Genomic DNA, 21,750 nt, shown 5'->3' with positions numbered 1-21,750 from the left:
TTCCACAGTTACTAGGAAACTACAGAGGGGAACTTTTTGTCTATGGGACATATACACCCTATAAGGAAAAAAATAGTAATTCAATAAAAAGTCAAAAGAATCTTTTTTTTGCGGGTAAAAGTCAATTTTTTTTATTAAAATAGTGTGAATACTGACCTATAATAGCAAATAAATTTTGTCTTTTTCGCTGTGAATTCAACGTTCGTTTTTTTCATGGAAATTTATATACTAGTGCAAAAGTGAGTCAAGTTTATTCTAAAAAAACTTTTAAAGTATTTTGACTTTTTATTTAATTATTAAAAAAACATATTAAGTGTATATACAACTAGGAACCAAAGTGTATTTCGCGGAAACTACCTCGTATCTACAGCGAAGGGCCGGCCAATCCAGAGCCCACGACAGTCGATAATGTCCATCCACAGATCCTAGTACCTCTCCAGTCTCAGTCCCTGCTCCACTCCACTCCATGGCGGCCGCGGATCCCCTTCTCCTGCCGGCTCGCGGATCTCGCTGACGCGCCCGGAGGCTGCGTCGAGCTCGCGGCTGCATCACCGGCCTGGCAGTGCGCGGTGATTTGGCTTGCTGGACATCATACCGGGGTGAGTGCCGTACTGCTCATGTTCTGCTTCGTTCGTTCTAATCAAGTTCTTGCTTGAAATCCGCTCTACTGATGGTTTTATTATTTCGATCTGCTGATGTTTTGCTTGATCAGTGCTGCAGCTGTTTGATTCTTCTTCTTGTTTGCATGCTACTGCTGCCACTTCGCTTCTCCTCAAAGATTGACACGCCACTACGGCAGGAGCAGAGCCGATGGCGCCTGTGGTGACCGCTGCACTTGGCACGTTTGGTCCTCTGCTTGGGAAGCTCACCGATTTGCTCGCCAATGAGTGCGGACGGCCGAAAGGGGTCCGCCGCGAGATCCGCTCCCTCAAGGCTGAGCTTGCCGTCATGCATGGTGCGCTGATGAAGTACACCAAGATAGAGAATCCTGATGGCAAGGTCAAGATATGGGTATCGCTGGTCAGGGAGCTGTCCTACGATACCGAAGATTGTTTTGACAAGTTGACCCACCAGCTCGGCGATGGTGGGGGTCAAGACGTTGGCTTCAAGGAGTACTTCCGCAAGATGGCTCGCCGTCTAAAAACTAATGGAGCTCGGCATGGAATCGCCAACCAAATCGATGATCTGAATCTTCATATCAAGGAGGTGAAGGAACTCAAGACCAGCTACAAGCTGGATGATGTTGCTTCTAGCACCCCGGTCGAGGCAACCGTGGATCCCCGGTTGGCTGCTCTTTTCACCGAGGAGGCACACCTTGTTGGCATTGATGATCCAAGGAACGAGCTTGTGAAACGATATGGGAAGCGTTGAACCCTTTGCTCGGGCCGTATTTGTATATATAGAAACAATGATGTGGCTTACAAGACGAGATTGAGAGAGATCGATCGTTACAGGGAACGATCGTTACAAGAGGATTACGAGGGAGAGATAACAGAAGAAGAGATAGAGAACGGTACAAGGTTTAAACAAGATATCTATCCCTATACAACTCTATCTCTAACTAACCAACTATTTCAACACTCCCCCTCAATCTAAACCTTATGAAACTTTGCTAAGGTTAAGATTGTACTTGAACTCGTCCAACCTTCTCATGGTGAGAGGTTTTGTAAATCCATCAGCAAGTTGATCTTCAGTAGGTATAAACCGAATGTCCAGTAGCTTTCGAGCTACTCTTTCTCTGAAAAAATGAAAATCAACCTCAATGTGCTTTGTGCGTGCATGAAACACCGGATTGGCTGAGAGATAGGTTGCACCAATATTATCACACCATAACCTCGCAGCCTGTGGAGCTTTGATTCCAAGCTCATAGAGTAATGTCTGTATCCACATTACTTCACCTATAGCATTTGCTAAGGCCTTGTATTCGGCTTCTGTACTTGACCTAGAAACAGTTGCTTGCTTTCTTGCACTCCAAGACACAAGATTTGTTCCCAGAAAAACAGCAAAACCACCTGTAGACCTTCTGTCATCAGCACATCCTGCCCCGTCAGCATCAAAGTAAGCAGTAAGAAGCATAGAAGAGGACTTGGTAATCTGGAGCCCAAGTCCTTCTGAAAATTTGAGATATCTAAGAATTCTCTTCACTGTAGTCCAATGAGTAGTTCTGGGTGCATGCAAGTATTGGCAGACCTTATTTACTGAATAGGAAATATCAGGACATGTAAGTGTTAAATACTGTAGAGCACCTACAACACTTCTATAATTTGTTGCATCTTCTGACCCAAGTGCTTCTCCACATTCAACTGTAAGTTTTTCTGAGGTAGAAATTGGTGTACTTACTGGCTTGCAGTGCTCCAATCCCACTCTTCTGAGGATATCATTAGTATATTTTTCTTGGGAGAGAAGTATACCATCTTTATTTTTCTTTACCTCAATTCCCAAAAAATAGTGAAGATCACCCAAGCCCTTGAGAGCAAATTCTAGCTTCAGATCCTTAAGTAAACAGACAGTGGCATCTGAGCTTGAACTGGCAACAATTATATCATCAACGTAAACAAGCACAAAGATAGTGATATTCCCTTTGTTATAAAAGAATAAAGAAGTATCTGCCTTAGATGGTGTGAAGCCAAGATTTTGTAACTGCATGCTTAACCTGGAATACCAAGCTCGTGGGGCTTGTTTCAAACCGTACAAAGCTTTGTCCAACTTACATACATACTGTGGTGTGCTTTGATTCTCATATCCTGGTGGTTGCCGCATGAACACTTCTTCCTCAAGAACACCATGAAGAAACGCGTTCTGGACATCTAGCTGTCTTAAACTCCAACCTCTGGAAATTGTAATAGACAAGACAAGTCGAATAGTAGCTGACTTAACAACAGGGCTAAAGGTATATTCATTATCAATTCCAAAGCTTTGTTTAAACCCTTTTGCAACTAATCTTGCCTTATACCTGTCTATGCTTCCATCAGACTTTCTTTTTATTTTGTATACCCACTAACAATCAATGATATTGTTGCCATGTTTCGGTGGTACTAAATGTCAGGCCTTATTTTTCATAAGTGCATTATACTCATTATCCATAGCTTCCTTCCACTCTTTATTGGCAAGAGCATCATGCAAATTGATTGGTTCACCAGTAGTGGTAAGAAAAGCACGTTTGAGTTTGTCATACCTTATTGTACCATCATTGTACTGTTTTTCCTTGACAATACTTGACCGAGACCTTGTATTTTGAAGAAAGGGCGTAGGTGACACAGGAACAGTTGCTGCAGATGGTGCATGCGATCCGGACGAAGCAGAATCAGCCACAGAGGATCCGGCCCTCTCGCGATCCGAGGCAACCAGCGGACCAGCCGGCTCCTGATCCGAGGCGGATCCGTCCTCACGTGTGCGGTCGGCCGCACACCCGCGGTCTGCCTGGACCCGCAGGGAGGCGACGTTGGGCGCCGCACCCGCGGTCCACCTGGGCCCGCCAAGACGTGGCAGCGGGCGACTGGGCTTCTCCCGCGCCTGGGATGGCGCGGCTGTCGACACATGGGCTCGTGGGCGCATCTGGACCGGTGGGATCCACTCGGTCAGGGCGGTCGGCCACCAGCCTGCATGCGGCCACGCGCACAGGTGGAGGATCCACCTGGGATCTCGCGCCGTCAGCGGAGGCAGACCTGGCGGGCGAATCTATCTGGGATCCGCCGCTGTCAGCCGGATCAGCGTAGGTTTCCGCACCTGCTTTGTTTGTTTCCTCATACATAAAATGACGCCCAGAATTAGCACAAGTATCAACGGAATCAGGATTTTCTTTGGATTTTTGCACATGATCAGCTTCAGTTAACGCGCCCCCATGATCATAGTCTGGTAGAAGTGCAATTTCAGCACGAAGCAAGGCACCGGCATTGGGATGAAGTTTTGAAAACGAAAAGACAGTTTCATCAAAAACAATATCGCGAGATATGTAGATGCATCCAGTAGCAATCTCAAGACACTTATAGCCTTTGTGAAGGTTGCTATTGTTGGAAATATGCCCTAGAGGCAATAATAAATTGATTATTATTATATTTCCTTGTTCATGATAATCGTTTATTATCCATGCTATAATTGTATTGATAGGAAACTCAGATACATGTGTGGATACATAGACAACACCATGTCCCTAGTGAGCCTCTAGTTGACTAGCTCGTTGATCAATAGATGGTTACGGTTTCCTGACCATGGACATTGGATGTCGTTGATAACGGGATCACATCATTAGGAGAATGATGTGATGGACAAGACCTAATCCTAAGCATAGCACTAGATCGTGTAGTTCATATGCTATAGCTTTTCTAATGTCAAGTATCATTTCCTTAGACCATGAGATTGTGCAACTCCCGGATACCGTAGGAATGCTTTGGGTGTATCAAATGTCACAACGTAACTGGGTGACTATAAAGGTGCATTACAGGTATCTCCGAAAGTGTCTGTTGGGTTGGGGATTTGTCACTCCGTGTAAGCGGAGAGGTATCTCTGGGCCCACTCGGTAGGACATCATCATATGCGCAATGTGACCAAGGAGTTGATCACGGGATGATGTGTTACGGAACGAGTAAAGAGACTTGCCGGTAACGAGATTGAACAAGGTATCGGTATACCGACGATCGAATCTCGGGCAAGTACAAATACCGCTGGACAAAGGGAATTGTATACGGGATTGATTAAGTCCTTGACATCGTGGTTCATCCGATGAGATCATCGTGGAACATGTGGGAGCCATCATGGGTATCCAGATCCCGCTGTTGGTTATTGACCGGAGAACGTCTCGGTCATGTCTGCATGTCTCCCGAACCCGTAGGGTCTACACACTTAAGGTTCGGTGACGCTAGGGTTATAGAGATATTAGTATGCGGTAACCCGAAAGTTGTTCGGAGTCCCGGATGAGATCCGGACGTCACGAGGAGTTCCGAAATGGTCCGGAGGTAAAGAATTATATATAGGAAGTGCTATTTCGGCCATCGGGACAAGTTTCGGGGTCACCGGTATTGTACCGGGACCACCGGAAGGGTCCCGGGGGTCCACCGGGTGGGGCCACCTGCCCCGGGGGGGCCACATGGGCTGTAGGGGGTGTGCCTTGGCCTATATGGGCCAAGGGCACCAGCCCCAAGAGGCCCATGCGCCAAGAGATGGGAAAAAGGGGAGAGTCCTAAAGGGGGAAGGCACCTCCGAGGTGCCTTGGGGAGGATGGACTCCTCCCCACCCTTGGTCGCACCCTTCCTTGGAGGAAGGGGCAAGGGCTACGCCTCCCCCTCTCCCTTGGCCCTATATATAGTGGGGAAAAGGAGGAGCAAACCAATCTAAGGCCTGGCGCCTCCCTCTCCCTCCCGTGACACATCTCCCTCCTCCCGCAGCGCTTAGCGAAGCCCTGTTGGAATCCCGCTACTTCCACCACGCCGTCGTGCTGCTGGATCTCCATCAACCTCTCCCTCTCTCCTTGCTGGATCAAGGCATGGGAGACGTCATCGGGCTGTACGTGTGTTGAACGCGGAGGTGCCGTGCGTTCGGCACTTGGTCATCGGTGATTTGAATCACGACGAGTACGACTCCATCAACCCCGTTCTCTTGAACGCTTCCGCGCGCGATCTACAAGGGTATGTAGATCCACTCCTCCCTCGTTGCTAGATGACTCCATAGATTGATCTTGGTGACATGTAGGAAAATTTTGAATTTCTGCTATGTTCTCCAACAGCTATAGCCAAGGAAAACACATTGTGTGGACCAAAACTCAAGCTTGTGGCGATTGTAAGGACGCAGATTAGGATAGCAAGCACATCCAAAGGTTTTGAGATAGTTATAATCAGGTTTTTGCTTGTACAATCGCTCTAAAGGAGTAGAGTTGCCAATGAATCTACTGGGAAGACGATTAATAAGATAAGTGGCGGTGATAAAGGCTTCATCCCAATATTTGAGAGGCATGGATGCATGAGCTAAAAGAGAGAGACCGAAGTCAACAATGTGGCGGTGTTTGCGCTCAGCAGAGCCTTTCTGTTGATGAGCATGAGGACAAGACACATGATGGGCTATCCCAATGCTACGAAAGAAGGCGTTGAGTTTCTCATACTCCCCTCCCCAGTCACTTTGGACTGAAAGGATTTTCCTATCAAATTGGCACTCAACAAGTTTCTGAAATTCTTGGAAGATAGAGAAAACCTCTGATTTATATGTAAGCAAATATATCCAAGTGAACTTGCTATAATCATCAATAAAACTGACATAATATTTTTTTTCTACCAAAGGAATCTCGGGCATGACCCCATACATCACTGAAAATAAGTTCTAACGGAGCATGAGACACACTAGTTGACTTGGGATAAGGAAGTTGATGGCTCTTGGCACATTGGCAAGCTTCACACACAGACTCATTATTTTGACTATGAGACAAAAGAAGATTGTCTTTATTGACTATTTGTTTGACGATGACCGAAGATGGATGTCCTAGTCGTTGATGCCACCGTGCCAAAGATGGCTTGATGACGGAGTGGACTTGACGACGCTTGCAACCTAGTGCTCCGGATGGAATTGGGTAGAGCCCTCCAACGCATCTACCGTGATGAAGGAGTTCCCTCGTTGCCTGATCCTTGATGAAAAAATAACGAGGGTGTGTCTCAAAGAAGACATTATTGTCGGTGGCTAAACGAGACATGGAGGCAAGGTTCTTGTCAGCTTGTGGAACATGAAGTACATCTCGAAGAACTAGATCACGTTTGAGTGTAGGGGAATTGATAGAACCTTGACCGATGTGAAAAATATCCATACCTCCACCGCTTGCGGTGTGAATCTGGTCGCTGCCATGGTAGCCATGAAGAGCAAGCTGCTCGAGATCATTGGTCACGTGGTCCATCGCGCCAGAGTCCACGTACCAGACACCCTCGCCGCCGCCCTGTTCACGCATGGCAGCAGCGACATGGCGAGCGTCGGGCACATAGTCTTCGTCGGACCAATGCCAGCAGTTGATCACCTCATGGCCAGACTTCTTGCAAAACTGGCAGCGAGGGCGACCATGTGAAGGAGGACGACGGCCGTTGTTGTTGTTGAAGTCACCGCCGTCGCTGGTGTTCTAGCCGCCCCGCCATTGGAGCCAGAGCCCCCACCAGAGCGCGCGCCGTCGCCCTGGGAAGCGCGGCGTCTGCGCCCACCGCCGCGTTGCCCCTGGTGACCGCGCCCACAGCCGCGGCCATGGGAGGCAGAGTTGACGAAGGATTGGCGAAGGTCGCCGCCATGCAGGAGGGTGAGGCGGGCATCAAAACTGAGCAGCTGGCTGTAGAGCTCCTGGACGGTGATGGGCTCGACCCTGGCGGCGAGCGCAGAGACCACCGGGTTGTACTCCATGTCCAGGCCAGCGAGAATTTTGGAGACGATCTCCGGATCAGAAAGCGCTGCAGCAATGCTTGCGACTTCATCGGTGAGACTTTTAATCTTGCCAATGTAGTCGGACATGGACATGTTACCTTTCTTGAGGTTGGTGAGCTCGATGCGAGTATTGATCGCCTGGGCTTGGCTTTGAGCAGCGAACATGGCATGGATGGTGCGCCACACCTCGGCCGGCGTCTGGAGCGTGGCGACCTGTGCAAGGATCTCACGGGAAAAGGAACCCATCAAGTACCCTTGAAGTTGTTGCTGTTGTGCATACCAGAGGGATCGTGCAAAGTTGACGACTTGTTCTTCTTTGCCGTCCTTGGTGATGGTGAGAGTGGCCAGTGGTGGCGGGCTCTTCTCGTCGAGGTGGTGCTCCATCTGTGCGCCTCTGATCTGAGGCAGCACGACGGCCTTCCAGAGCAGGAAGTTGCCCCTCGTCAGCTTCTCGTGTGGTGGCGATCTGAGGGAGGTGGTGTTGGTGGTGGTGGTGGAGGAGGCAAAGGTGGAAGATGAGGAGGTGGTGAGTGCACCCATGGTGCTTGCTCTCATGGCAGCGGTGGTGGTGGACATGATCTCGGTCGCCGGAGGTAGCTAGATGCAATCTCTTTCGATCTAATGAGGAAGAGGCTCTGTTACCATGTGAAACGATATGGGAAGCGTTGAATCCTTTGCTCGGGCCGCACTTGTATATATAGAAACAATGCCGTGGCTTACAAGACGAGATCGAGAGAGATCGATCGTTACAGGGAACGATCGTTACAGGAGGATTACGAGGGAGAGATAACAGCAGAAGAGATAGAGAAGGGTACAAGGTTTAAACAAGATATCAATCCCTATATAACTCTATCTCTAACTAACCAACTATTTCAACAGAGCTTGCCAAGTGGATGATCGAAGAAGAAAGCAAGCTTCATCGCAGGGTGTTGTCGATTGTTGGGTTTGGTGGATTGGGAAAGACAAAACTGGCGAATGAAGTCTACCGCAAGATTCAAGGGCATTTTGATTGTCATGCTTTTGTGTTGGGTCTCCCAAAAGCCAGATACAATGAAAATCATCAAGGATGTGATCTCCCAGGTGTCGAACAATCAGGAATTCAAGAAATATATTGAAATTTGGGAAGAAAAGAAATCGATCTGAAAGGTAAGAGAACTTCTACAAGAAAAGAGGTAATTTCCGGCATTTTTGTTTCCATAAATATGTCTCGTTCTAAGCAGTCATTATTTTAACTACTTGTTTCTGCATCTACTTCTATTTTTTCACTCAGTTAACTGCACCGAACCATGGACAGTACATATTATCTCATGACTTGGGATAATATCAGTATGTTCACACAAATGGAACAAAAACTATGTAGTTATGAAATATAATGGTACAACTTTGATTCCACAACTTTGCAGAAATGGTCAGCAGAAGAAAAGAACTAAAACCATTGCTCAAGTTTACGAAAAACAATTCAGTTACAATTTAGAGGCACGCACATAAGAATATGTGCCCGTCCTTAGAGTTAACAGAGGCATGAGATCAATGTTATCTCAACAAATTAAAGCTACCACTCGGGAGCTCTTGTGTGTGTAAGTAAATCCAAACTTGTTGAAGCCGTACCTCACACCTCCACTGTCCAGTAGTAAGAGTTTGCAATATAAGTTTGCTTCTCTACCCTAATAATCTATCGACACAAAAATTCAAGAAAATGTTGATGTAAGGGTTGCAATTTCGTTGAAATTGGCCTTATATATTTGGAAAATAAGCTGTATTAAGTGTGATACCAGTACTTTACTATAGTTTGAGTACGCGAAAAGAATATGTAATATCATTATTGATTGATGACGCTATCTGTTGACATCTATCAGGTATCTTGTTATCATTGATGATATATGGTCTGTAGTGGCATGGAATGCCATCAATTGTGCATTTTCAGAGAACAGCTATTCTAGCAGAATCGTAGCTACTACACGCATATCGGAAGTAGCTAGCTCTTGTTGTCCAGGTCCTGATGACCAGATCTTCAAGATGGAACCTCTAAGTGATCCTCACTCTGAAAGATTATTTTTCAGAAGAATCTTTGGCTCAGAGAATTGCTGCCCTCATATGTTTATTGAAGTTTCAAAAGCTATCTTGAAAAAGTGTGGAGGCCTGCCATTGGCAATAATCAGTATTTCTGGTTTACTAGCAAACAGACCACGTGTCAAAGAAGAGTGGGACAAGGTAAAAAGATCAATTGGTTCGGACTTGAACAAAAGCCAAAGTCTAGAGGGAATGAAAAACATACAGTCCTTGAGCTATAATGATCTTCCACCAAACCTCAAGACAGTGTTGTTGCACCAAAGTAATTTCCCCGAGGATTATGTGATTGACAGAGAAAGGTTGGTGAGACAATGGATTGCGGAAGGCTTTATTTCTGAGGAGCGTGGGAGGAGTTGTCAAGAGGTTGCTGAAAGTTATTTTTATGAGCTTATCAATAAAAGCCTGGTCCAACCAGTGCACATTCATTGTGATGGGATGGTTGATGCATGTCGAATTCATGATATGATGCTTGAACTTATCATTTCAAAATCCATTGAAGAAAATTTCATCACTGTGGTGAACGGCAGTCAAACTGTTTGGGGAAATCCTTAGTGTTCTATTCGACGATTGTCAATCCAGGACATTGACCAGGAGCTTGCATATGTATTGGCAAAGAAAGATCTAAGCCATCTCTGATAATAACAGCATCAGGATGCATCAAACACTTGCCAAGTCTTATTAAGTTTGAAACTTTACGCGTATTAGATTTTGAAGGTATTCAGGACGTAGCAGAGTATGATATGAATGGTATGGAAAAGCTTTTCCTGCTAAAGTACATAAACTGTAGGAGGACGGGCATAATGGGCCTACCGTGTGGAACCGTGATGCTACATGATCTAGAGACGCTAGATTTAAGGGGTGCACAAACAAGAGACTTGCGAACCCACTGCAAGTGCTAGGCCTATTCAATCTCTAATTTACATATACTCTACTAGCAAACCTGGGCAATAAGCACGGACATTTCTCAAAAAATAACGTGCAGTTGGCATAAGTACAATTAACAATCCCTGGTTGTTATTGATGTGATACGGGAGTAGGTGAGGTTGATACTAAGAGCACGGGCACGGGAAACATCGCGTCCGCCCATCCGTTGCGGCCGGCGAGCCGCCTGGGACACGCTGCCTGTAGACTTCTCTGTCGGCTAAAAGCAGCGGTACCTTTATCTCCCACCTCTAATCTTTTTTTATCCATCTATTGCGCGCGCGTCTCAACGGTTGTTTTCAGACCGGGTGTACTTCCTTAATTGAATGCTAATCAGCATGGTTTCCTTTTTTAGCTATTACATAAACAGCCCCCACCCCATTGAAATCAGAGGGGCAGAGAGATTATGGAAAGGCAAGCTTGGCCCCACTGGTGGAATTCACGGTTGGGAGGAAAGCTATAGAAGGATACCCACACTTGTACGGGCCCCACAACCGACAGGAACAGGTTTTGTCTTACCGCTTTGCCGCGCGCGGCCGCAAAAAGAAGAAGCTTTATTGATAGCTGCAGCCCACGGGTGCTTTCCCGCACGACCGAGGAATCAAATCACCAAACACTTGAAGTTAAGTCTTGACCACAAGCAATAGGCGAGCACAAAACATGTAGAGAGTCCACACTTTCTCGGTCGTGCGGCAAAGCACGCGTGCTACGCAATACGTACAACCTGTAGAAGTGTGCCGAGAAGGGGGGCATATGTCCCCTATCCATATAGATTTTTTGTTCTTCAAATCAATTTTGTTGTAATTTATTTAAATGTGTATATATATTGCCCCCCCCCCTCGGCACACTTCAAACCGTGAATACCAACTGGCTCAGCATCAACTGTTAGAATTTTGAGATGACTCCTTACTGTACTTTTTAATATTACTCCTTGCTGTGCATTCAGGCTAATGATTCAGTGGGGTTAGAATTTAGAGAAAGTCATAAACCAATTAGGCAGACGGAGTTGAGTTGAGCTTAGGCGACGGAGTATACCTTACGGTAATTAACTGTATTTCTGTATGTGTGGAGTACTGATACAGTGTGGAGTGCTGCTGTTAATTTATCCATCAACTAATCACAAGTTTCTGCACTAACTTGACAGGTCTTTTTTCCTGAAAATCTTGTACTCCTGAAACTGGAAACCTGTAGTACAGTACTAAGAGCAGCACATAACTAGTGTGGTACAGTACTCCTATGGGATGAAACCATAACAGTTCAGTGATTGTAGACACTGTGAGCTATCTCAATTTAAGTTACGGAGAACAAATACTCTAGGGAGTATCATGGACTATACCTGGCCAAACCTCGGGCTGGGCCGGGCCTAGCCAAGCCCGAGGCAAAAAACCCAGGCCCGGGCCCGGCCCAGCCATCGGGCCTGGTTTTTAGGCCCAAACACGTAAAAGCCTGGCGGGCCTCGGGCCTCAGGCCGGGCCCCTTCAGAAAATCGCAAAAATGATGGGCCTAGGCCCGGCCCGGCCATCGGGCTCAAAATCTAGGCCCAAGCCCGGCCCGGGAGCATCTGGCCGGGCCGGGCTTCCCATGGCCAGGTCATGGAGTAGTACAGTATTGAGAACATCTCGATAAATTAATTTTGTCAGTTTTTAACTGCATATATAGGACTACGCAGCAAACAAATAAGAACATCTCGACTGTCAAAATTAGTGCTTAAATGTGATCAGGAGTAAAATTAACATTAACAATCTCAAATCACAAGAATTGTTTGGTCCAGACAACATTTGACTCAAAAATTGTTTGGTCCAGACAGCAAGAACCAGACAACAAAAATTCAGAGCATATACAATGAATCGACAGGCAAATTCAGAGTCAAGAGTCAGTGCATGATTTAGTCAAGAGTCAGTTCAAGTTCACAGTATGTTCTGAATTTTGCTGCATGATTTACGGTATGTTCTCAATTCTTGCTGCATTCAACAAGAATCAGTGCATGATTCAGTCAAGAGTCGGTGCAAGTTGCCAGTATGTTCTAAAACTCTGCATACTATCAAACTGAACTTTTGCTGCTGTCATTCAATTAAATCTTTGTTGCTGTCATTTAAAATTCAGTTAGTTGTCACATGTGAATCTTGACACTTATATTCGTTTTTTCTTTATTCCGTTGACACTTATATCATTTCATTGACACTTATATAAATTCAGAGTCAAGAGTCAGTGCATGATTTAGTCAAGAGTCAGTTCAAGTTCACAGTATGTTCTGAATTTTGCTGCATGATTTACGGTATGTTCTCAATTCTTGCTGCATTCAACAAGAATCAGTGCATGATTCAGTCAAGAGTCGGTGCAAGTTGCCAGTATGTTCTAAAACTCTGCATACTATCAAACTGAACTTTTGCTGCTGTCATTCAATTAAATCTTTGTTGCTGTCATTTAAAATTCAGTTAGTTGTCACATGTGAATCTTGACACTTATATTCGTTTTTTCTTTATTCCGTTGACACTTATATCATTTCATTGACACTTATATTCTCTCTTTATTGGCAGTTAGTTACTGACAAGATTCATTCCATTGACACCTATGTTCTCTCTTTATTCAGTTAGTTACTGACATTCATATCAGCGTCATACTCCTAACCATTTGTCACATGTGAATCTTTACAAGCAAAGAGGGACAAAATGACTGGCCATTACAATCTGAGCAAATCATGCAATCTGACAAATTGTGTGACAAAAGCATGCAATCTGAACAAATCATACAAAATCTGAACAAATCATGCAATCTGAACAAGATGACTGACCATTACAATCTTTGCATGCTCTTCTTATTTACAAGCAGAGAGGAATTAAATTGTGCGACCATTACAATCTGATTTCCTTCTTCGGAGTGCAGAGGAGGAGCAGCAGTGGCAGCAGTAGCACGGGGCACGGGCAGAGGAGCAGCAGCAGCACAGACAGAGCTCCACCGGCTGCAGGGGAGCAGCAGCATGGGCAGAGCTCCACCAAGGTCCAGGTCAGAGCACGGGCAGTGGAGAAGTAGCGGCACGGGCAGAGCTTCACCCGCACCAGGTGCGCGCGGGAGCTCGAGGAGGACGCGCGAGAGCTCCTGTAGTCCTGTTCCACCGGATCGGGAGGTTCCAGCGACGCGCGGGCGACGGGTCGTCTAAGGCTTCAGGAAAAATAAATCTTTGCACGGTCGGATATGCAGGCCCACGCTGCAGAATGTTGTGTCGGATTCCTCCGGCGTCTCCCGCGCAACGCCTGCCGCCGGTCCCGCCTCGTGTGCCGGCGCTGGCGCGACGTCGTCGACAAGCGCACCGAGACGGACCTCCGGAGCCGCCCCACGACCCTCCTTGTGACCGCTGGAGGCTCGGCGCACGTCCTCAGCGGCGACAGCAGGTGAAAACCGAGGAAGGTGCTCGCCAGCGCCGAGGAACGGATGATGTCCGTGGTCGGCACGTGCAACGGCCTCATCTGCCTGTGCGACGACAGCAAGCCCCCCGGCGCCATCGCCCTCGCCAACCCGGCCGGCCACCGGCGAGAAGCTCGCCCTCCCGCAGCTGCCGTGCGACGAGATCATCATCAGCGCGCACAAGCTTTGCCACGTGATGCACCCGTCCTGGCACGCCGCGTACGGGTTCGCGCACCACCACGCCACGTACGGGGAAGTACAAGGTGGTGCACCTCCCGTGTAGCTTCGACCGGATCTACGAGTTCGACACTATCCACGTGTTCACGCTAGGGGAGGCGGCCTGGCGAGAGGTCCCGACAGCGACGTTCGGCGGTGTCGGCGCCAGGTGCCGCTTCGACATCGGCGTCGTCAGCGTCGACGGCGCCACGTACTGGGTCGCGGAGGGCACCGGCAAGATCATCTCGTTCGACCTCGAGGACGAGCGTGTCACGTCGGTCGAGCCGCTGCCCGTGGCGGCAATGCAACCACTGGAACCGAATACGACAGGTTCCGCTTTCGTCTCACAGAGGTGCAGGGTAGGCTGGGCATGGCCATCCTCCAGGGCTCATGGTCGATGGTGCACAAGACCGCCGTGTGGGTATTGGAGAGTGCGAGGGGGAAACAGACGTGGACACTATGGTACTTTCTCCGTCCGGAAAAACTTGTCTCTTAAATGGATGTATGTAACATCAAATTAGTGCTAGATATATCCATTTAAAGACCAAATTTGGAACAAGTTTTTTTGGATAGATGAAGAAGGAGATTTTGTTGCCCCACTTCGCGCACGGCGAGCACGTGTTGTGCGTCAATGGCCACCAGCATCTGTTCGCGCACCAGAGGACAGTGGTGCATGTCCCCGCAAAGAAAAAGAGGGCACCGCTGTACGCTATGTTCGAGGTCACAATTAGGGAGGATGGAGCGAGAGTGGACATCCCGAGAAAAGTTTATGTCCGACGGGCATTCGCCCACGTAGTGACCAAGGAGCCACTGGGTATTTACAAACTTTGGTGAATCTAAACACGTGGATAAACACTGTTGTACTTTCGTCATTTCTTTTTTTACTTTGCATATAATGTTTGTTTGAAGTTAAATTCCATAACATTTAACCAAATTTACATATGAAAAAAATCACCATCTACAATTTAAAATTATATAATACTATGAAAATTAGTTTTATGATCCATGTAATGATATTGATTTCTTATTGTTAACGTCAGATTTTTCCTATAAACTTGTTCAAACTTTATAAAGTTTGCCTTCGAACAAATCTTACCTGCAAGAGTAGAAAAGAAACAGGCGGGGGATCCTATACGGTGGATAGGTGCTTGCGAGTGTCCTGGTGCACACCCCCTCCGCGCGCTGGGCGTTCGTATGTGCCGGCCCATTTTCCTTTCTTCTTTCTTTTTCTTTTTTCTTTTCTTTCCTCTTATGTTTTCATTTTTATTTTTTATTTTTTTCTTCTTTACATATTCACTTTTTTGTGAATTTTCATTTCAAATTTGCAAAACTTTTTTTGTTCATCTATTTCAGAAAATGTTCATCAATGTAAAAAATATTCAATAATTCAATAAATGTTCATCGGATTTATAAAAGAGTTCATCAAAATTCAATGTTTGTTTATCAGACTAAAAAGTTGCTCATAAAATTAGAGTTTTGTTCACCATTTTCAAAAAATGTTCATCAATTTCAAAATTTGTTCATTGAATTGAAATTTGGTTCATAAGTTCTTCACAAAAAATGTTATCAATACGAATTTTGTTCATCAAATTCAAAATCTGTTAATCCAATACAAAAAAAACACCATTGTTAAATAATGCTCATAAATATTTTTTAATAAAAATAAATAAACTCAATAAAATTTAAAAAATGTTCAATCCGTGAAATCGTGAACATTCTTTAAATCAGGAACAGCTTTTTGAATTTCACAATTCACAAATTTTTTGAAAATTTTAATACCCTTTAGTAATCCTGAAATATTTTAACATAAAATAAACCAAAAGGAGAAAATAAAATTTGGAGACGGTTATTCGCGTTATTTCGAGCGGTCAAGGCCGACGTAAGCAGTCACTTTTTTTTGCAGGCACGACGTAAGCAGTCACGCTGCTTCACACATCGACGCTACGGGACGTGCTCTACGTAATACGTATACACCTCCCCGTACAAAACTCAGCGACTTGCGCTGCAATGAACTATTTTTCACGTGGTTGGAAGGAACTACTGTTAGAATAGTTTCCGAGACGGAAACAAATACTAGCTCGAGTCAAGTTCATGTACATATATACAGCACGTTCGTGCGCCGATAAATACAAGGGAAAAGAGCACACAAATACGTAGTACGTAGGAGAAAACCGTCGATAGAATCCCGGCCACCGCGACATCGACTCTTTCATCACGCCCTAGCAAGTTCTTCTCGTACCTAAGTTCGAGCACCCACCTCTCGCTCTCGTCGTCATGGAGAGCGCAACAGCAACACCATCGGCCATTGCGACGGCGAACGTGATCGACGTCGACCGGATCGTCAAGGGTTTGAACTGCGCCAACACCGAATGCAGGGATAAGCTCGAGGCGATGGCCGCCACATGCTGGGTGCAGGAACCGCCACCGGGCGCCTCCGCGTGCGCCAGCGCGCGGGTGGCGCTGGTCGAGTGCCTATCCAAAGCGTCGGCCCGCAACACAGAGGAGCAGCAGGAGAACTCGAGCTCATCGACTGTGATCAACGCCGACATCGTCAATTAGCTACTTTAGCCATCCCTATAGTACCTACAATAGTTTCGTTGTGTCTTAATAAGTATTTTCTCTGTCTCAAAATATAAGAACGTTTTTTAACACTACACGTGTAAAAACCGTTTTTATATTATGGGACGGAGGGAGTAGATTAATAATAGAAATTTTTTGGACGTGTGGTACTTGTTTTTCGAAGGTTGTCTTTTGTATGCAGTTTAGCTGTTAGTACTACAATTGTGATCGATGCTTGGTTTAAATTCGAACTGAGCATACATTAATCATTACGAGTTAATGGAATACACTTCATTGTTTTCCCTTCAATGTAGATATTGTCGTCTTGTTAGGGCGGGAAGGTCAAGATTTCTCGCCATGCATGCATGAAAACGAGATCTGGTGCCATGTACTTTGTCTCGATCTAAGGCTTCAATGACGACGACTTTACGTCTTTGGGGCTTTCGTACTTAGGGGCACGTGTACAAGGACTTGCCATTGTCATCAGAAGGTCATGCCAGCTTCGATATCAAAGGGACAACAGCATAGTGGTCATTTGGTAATCCAGAAATCTTGATGTAATTTTTTGTTACGTTTGAAGTGTTTTTCTACTTCTGATAAACTTTTTAAAATAAAAATACAAAAATATCATGAAAAAAGAAAAAAGAAAAGCCTAAATTGGTCCTCAATGCTTTGTGATTCATCCATACATGCATGTTACTATGCAGAAATAACTATGTGCGCTTCCCGTCCGTGGTCGTCTGACATCTCCCCTGGGCCGGGCTTATCCAGCTGGCTCGCCTCTTGTCTATGTGCTACTGGTTCCAGAAAAACGCACACACAAATACAGTACGTGCTAATTTTGTACTACTACAGCTTATATATAGTCAAAAGGCAAGCGCGCCCATTGGGTATGAATGCATGCTCCCACACGCGCGGCGAGTGGAATGATTTGAACGTCCTTTGAGTGCCTGGCTACCTAACAATAATGAAACCAAAACAGAAATTTGTTACCAGTAGTGTACTCCCATCCCACGAGGCTTTACCACGGCGAGGCCGGCCGACTGCGACCCGTCTCGGCTTACCACGGCGCCGCCAGGCAAAAGGAGAAATCCGCCATGCGCAAATTCATAATGTAATATCAACATGGGTGAGAAATGCACGAATCTCAAGGTTTTGGACGGCCAAGACAGGCAGGGACGTCCGTCGACGTACGGTGGGAAACCGTTTTTTGGACGCTGACCATGAGATCTCTCCACTTCCGCTTATTCTTCTTTGCAAAAGAGAAGTCCGCCGTTTGCCCATGCAAGTAGCTGCGTGCGTATTGACTTTTTGACTAGTCGACCTGCCGCTGGCCATAGACTTTTTGACAAGTCCGCCGTTTAAGATAAGAGAGCTCTACGTCGTCGTCCTCGTGTGCGCCTACCTGCTACCGTTGGCTGTTCTTCACAACACAATTAGCACAGAGGGACTTCCGGAGCAAGCACAAATTAATTCTCGAGCGAGCACGAGAGAGCGGCTCCTCCAAGATACGTGCGGCTTCTCCAAGATATATCAGGTGAGTTCTATGCTGTAATATGTTTTCGAAATATATCATCTTCTCCACGCTTGTGTTGAGTATGCTGCTCAAGCCAGAGTTTAGCTATGTTTATCATCAGATCCATTCTGCTTTTCTTGCCGTGCTTTACTTTGTGACCATACAAGAAGCTCACTGGCCTAGCTAGGCGACATATATATGAACTGAAGTATGGGCTTAGCCAGTGTTGTTTACTTTGTTGTAGATCTCAAGCCCAAGAATATGCACGTCTTGTTGCAGCTTGGCCTTCTTGGTCTCATACTTCTTGGGGCACAGCATGCCTTTGGGGCTGAGGTCCCTAGCTCAAACTGCCGAAGGCGGTGCGGCGATGTCGAGATACCGTACCCATTCGGCATCGATCCCAATATCCCCAACTGCTCGCTCGCAGAAGTCTTCGACCTCAGCTGCGAGGTTAGAGACGGCGCCCTCAAGCCCAAGCCGTTCAAGGCCATCTTTGAGGTGCTGGACATCTCCCTCACCCACAGCACCGCCCGGGTGCTCAACTACATCGAGGCTTTCTGCTACAACAACTCCACGAGGAGCATGGAGCATCTCGGCTATCACGAGAGCCAGAACGGAGGGCCTACCTCCGTCTACCGGCTCTCCGACGTCGAGAACAGATTCACGGTCATCGGGTGCAACGCCCTGGGCATCATGTCCGACTTCGCCGGCACGGGGTATCAGGGGATGGGCGTCGCCACGTGCCGCAACCTGTCGGACCTGGTGGACGGGTCCTGCGCCGGCATGGGCTGCTCCCAGACCATGATACCCAAGCGCATGTACTACTACGACACCAACTTCTCCAGCTCCGTCAACACGAGCCGGATCTGGGAGTTCAACCGGTGCAGCTACGCGGTGCTCATGGAGGCCGCGGCCTTCAACTTCAGCACCTCGTACGTCGGCAACACCACCTTCAACGACACGCACCGTGGGCGGGTGCCCATGGTGGTTGATTGGGCTGTGAGAGATGCAAAGTCATGCGACGACGCACGACGGAATACGACCTACGCATGCCTCAGCAGCAACAGCGTGTGCGTGGATTCCGTCAATGATTCCGGCTATATGTGCAACTGCTCGCAGGGGTACAAAGGCAATGCTTATCTCCACGGTGGATGCCAAGGTACGGTAATCTACTAATTACTCCATCATTTTTTAATACTAAGATGGATGTCAAACTTTCTCTATCTTTGACAAGTTTACAATACAAAATCTGTCATGAATTATATTTTCATATTTTATTTGTTTAGTATTTAGTTATTGCTAATTTTCTATGAACTTGGTCAAAGATACAAAAGTTTGACTTTTGAAATAATAATAATACACATTGTAAAGAAGAAACCGGTGGACTATCTTTGTATTGAATGTGTATACACACAAATGTCAATAAAATTGCACTATGAATATATATAAATGTTACTACTATGCCAAAATTCTAATATTTAGTTAGTTTTGCCCATCTTACTGCAGATGTCGACGAATGTAGTAACAAGAACCCATGTCCTTCAGGAGGCACTTGCCACAATACAATTGGAGGATACCGGTGTTCTTGTCGAGTAGGAAGAAAAATGGAAGACAATACATGCAGCCCTGATATCGGCTTAATACTAGGTAACACAAAAAGAAATGAGATCATCTAGCTAAAAACATTACTTTGTTTCCTATCCCTTGAACTTTAAGTCTGTTGGGTTTTCCTTTTGTCTAATTTATGGTGCTAGTTATTTGATATTCTTACTTAAGACGTCAGATGAGGATCAGTGTGTGGATTTGGACATGAGAAATAGACGAAGACCTTAATTATTTGTGTCCCATTCACTAACCGTAAATTTTGAAACTAATAATACATATTTTGTTAGCGAAAGAACACCAACTATCTCTCTCTCTCTCTCTCTCTCTCTCTCCATCAAATAGTCGTCTCATCCCATATCGTTATGTATGCAGGAGTTACACTAGGATTATTTGGGGCAATCATTATCGCCATGATCACTGTATTTTGGGGACAAATGATAATCCAGAAGAGAAAATTGGAAAAAGTTAAGAGGGAGTATTTCCGCCAACATGGAGGGTTGCTTTTGTTTGATAGGATGAAATCTGAGAAAGGTCTTGCTTTCACTATATTTTCAGAAGCTGAGCTCATACATGCCACCAACAACTTTGACAGTACCAGAATACTTGGAAAAGGAGGTCATGGAACAGTCTACAAAGGGATATTGAAGAACAACATGACGGTTGCAATTAAAAGATGTGCATTAGTTGATGAAAGGCAAAAGAAGGAATTTGGCCAAGAGTTGCTCATTTTATCCCAAATTAATCACAAGAACATTGTGAAACTCTTAGGTTGTTGCCTTGAGGTGGAAGTTCCAATTCTAGTATATGAGTTTGTTCTAAATGGTACACTTTTCGAGTATATTCATGGAAAGAACCGGTCATCACATATCTCCTTCAGCAATCTCTTAAGAATTTCTCATGAAGCAGCGGAAGGACTCAGCTTCCTACACTCCTATGCATCTCCCCCTGTTATTCATGGTGATGTAAAAACTTCCAACATTCTTCTTGATGACAACCACATGGCCAAGGTATCGGACTTTGGAGCCTCGGTACTAGCCCCATCCGACGAAGAGCAATTTCTCACAATACTTCAAGGTACGTGTGGATACCTTGATCCTGAATACCTGCAAACGTGTCAGTTGACAGCTAAAAGCGATGTGTATAGCTTTGGAGTTATCCTTTTGGAGATCCTCACAGGCCAATTGCCACTAAAGCTTGAAGGGTCTGACACACAAAAGATCTTATCATCGACTTTCCTGTCTGCCATGAAGGAGAACAATCTTGATGCAGTGTTGGTCAAACACGTGAAAGAACAAGAGAGCATGGAGTTGCTGAAAGGACTTGCAGACCTAGCAAAGAAATGCCTAGATATGTGTGGTGACAGCAGGCCCTCGATGAAAGAGGTTGCTAATGAGCTCGGCAGATTGAGAAAGCTTCCAATGTATCCCTGGGTGCGGGTGGGCGTGGAGACGGATAGAGAGAGCCTTCTAGGTGGAGATTGCACCGGTGTTCAGGAAATAGAATCTGACTATTCTATGGGAGAAAATGAGAACCAACACATAAATCCAGGAAGTTCATATTATGCTAGGTGACGAAGGCAATTAGATACTCCATTAAGCTACTAGCACTTGCGTGCATAGCTTCTTTAGATACATGTTTCTTTCTGAACATTGTTACCATGTGTATTTCCCCCCTGACTGGCATTCTCGAACGTGTTCTATGTGTATTTGATCTGGTTACAGATAATTGGTTGGATTGGATTTTAACAAAAGGGATGAACTTTTTGCTGACATGTGGAAACTGCTGACAGCTTGGTGGAATGGTGGTCATGTAAAATTCTTAACTTCCAGTACTTCCTCGTCTGCTTTTGCTTATTCCAACTTTACTTTCAGACAATTTCACTCTTGTCCGTGTAGGTGTAGGCGTCTGCTTTTGCTAATTCCAACTTTACTTTCAGAGAATTTCACTGTTAGTCCGTGTAAGCGAAACCATGAACGCCTAAGGTAGTTTGCTTTCGTTGCGCATGAATGCTTGGAACTCATATACTGTTGATTCATTTGATGATAGTGAATCGCGGCTCTTGCGTATGGGGCAAAAAAAGG

At 45.8% G+C, this 21,750-nt stretch overlaps 2 protein-coding genes across 2 annotated transcripts; both read left to right on the top strand.

Moving 5' to 3' along the window:
* Nucleotides 1–453: 453 nt before the first annotated feature.
* Nucleotides 454–1,579, top strand: LOC125555805 (disease resistance protein RGA5-like). The gene is made up of 2 exons (XM_048718649.1): nt 454–599; nt 713–1,579. Exon 2 carries the CDS (start codon nt 811–813, stop codon nt 1,369–1,371), a length of 561 nt encoding a protein of 186 aa, XP_048574606.1. The 5' UTR covers nt 454–599; nt 713–810; the 3' UTR covers nt 1,372–1,579.
* Nucleotides 1,580–17,924: 16,345 nt separating this feature from the next.
* Nucleotides 17,925–21,438, top strand: LOC125508336 (wall-associated receptor kinase 3-like). The gene is made up of 4 exons (XM_048673031.1): nt 17,925–18,085; nt 18,309–19,223; nt 19,571–19,711; nt 20,042–21,438. Exons 2-4 carry the CDS (start codon nt 18,326–18,328, stop codon nt 21,238–21,240), a joined length of 2,238 nt encoding a protein of 745 aa, XP_048528988.1. The 5' UTR covers nt 17,925–18,085; nt 18,309–18,325; the 3' UTR covers nt 21,241–21,438.
* Nucleotides 21,439–21,750: the final 312 nt, after the last annotated feature.

This window comes from Triticum urartu, chromosome 5, assembly GCF_003073215.2.
Source record: "Triticum urartu cultivar G1812 chromosome 5, Tu2.1, whole genome shotgun sequence".
In the NCBI taxonomy this organism is placed as follows: domain Eukaryota; kingdom Viridiplantae; phylum Streptophyta; class Magnoliopsida; order Poales; family Poaceae; genus Triticum; species Triticum urartu.
Note: the sequence above shows the minus strand (reverse complement) of the source record. Positions and strands in the feature narration are given on the sequence as shown.

What these genes read in the sequence shown, in the direction of transcription:
- LOC125555805 (XM_048718649.1), top strand. Translation starts at nt 811, where the DNA reads ATGGCGCCTGTGGTGACCGCTGCACTTGGCACGTTTGGTCCTCTGCTT.
- LOC125508336 (XM_048673031.1), top strand. Translation starts at nt 18,326, where the DNA reads ATGCACGTCTTGTTGCAGCTTGGCCTTCTTGGTCTCATACTTCTTGGG. An exon ending in TCTCCACGGTGGATGCCAAG is followed by an intron (nt 19,224 to 19,570) that starts GTACGGTAATCT and finishes ATCTTACTGCAG; the next exon opens with ATGTCGACGAATGTAGTAAC. An exon ending in TGATATCGGCTTAATACTAG is followed by an intron (nt 19,712 to 20,041) that starts GTAACACAAAAA and finishes TTATGTATGCAG; the next exon opens with GAGTTACACTAGGATTATTT.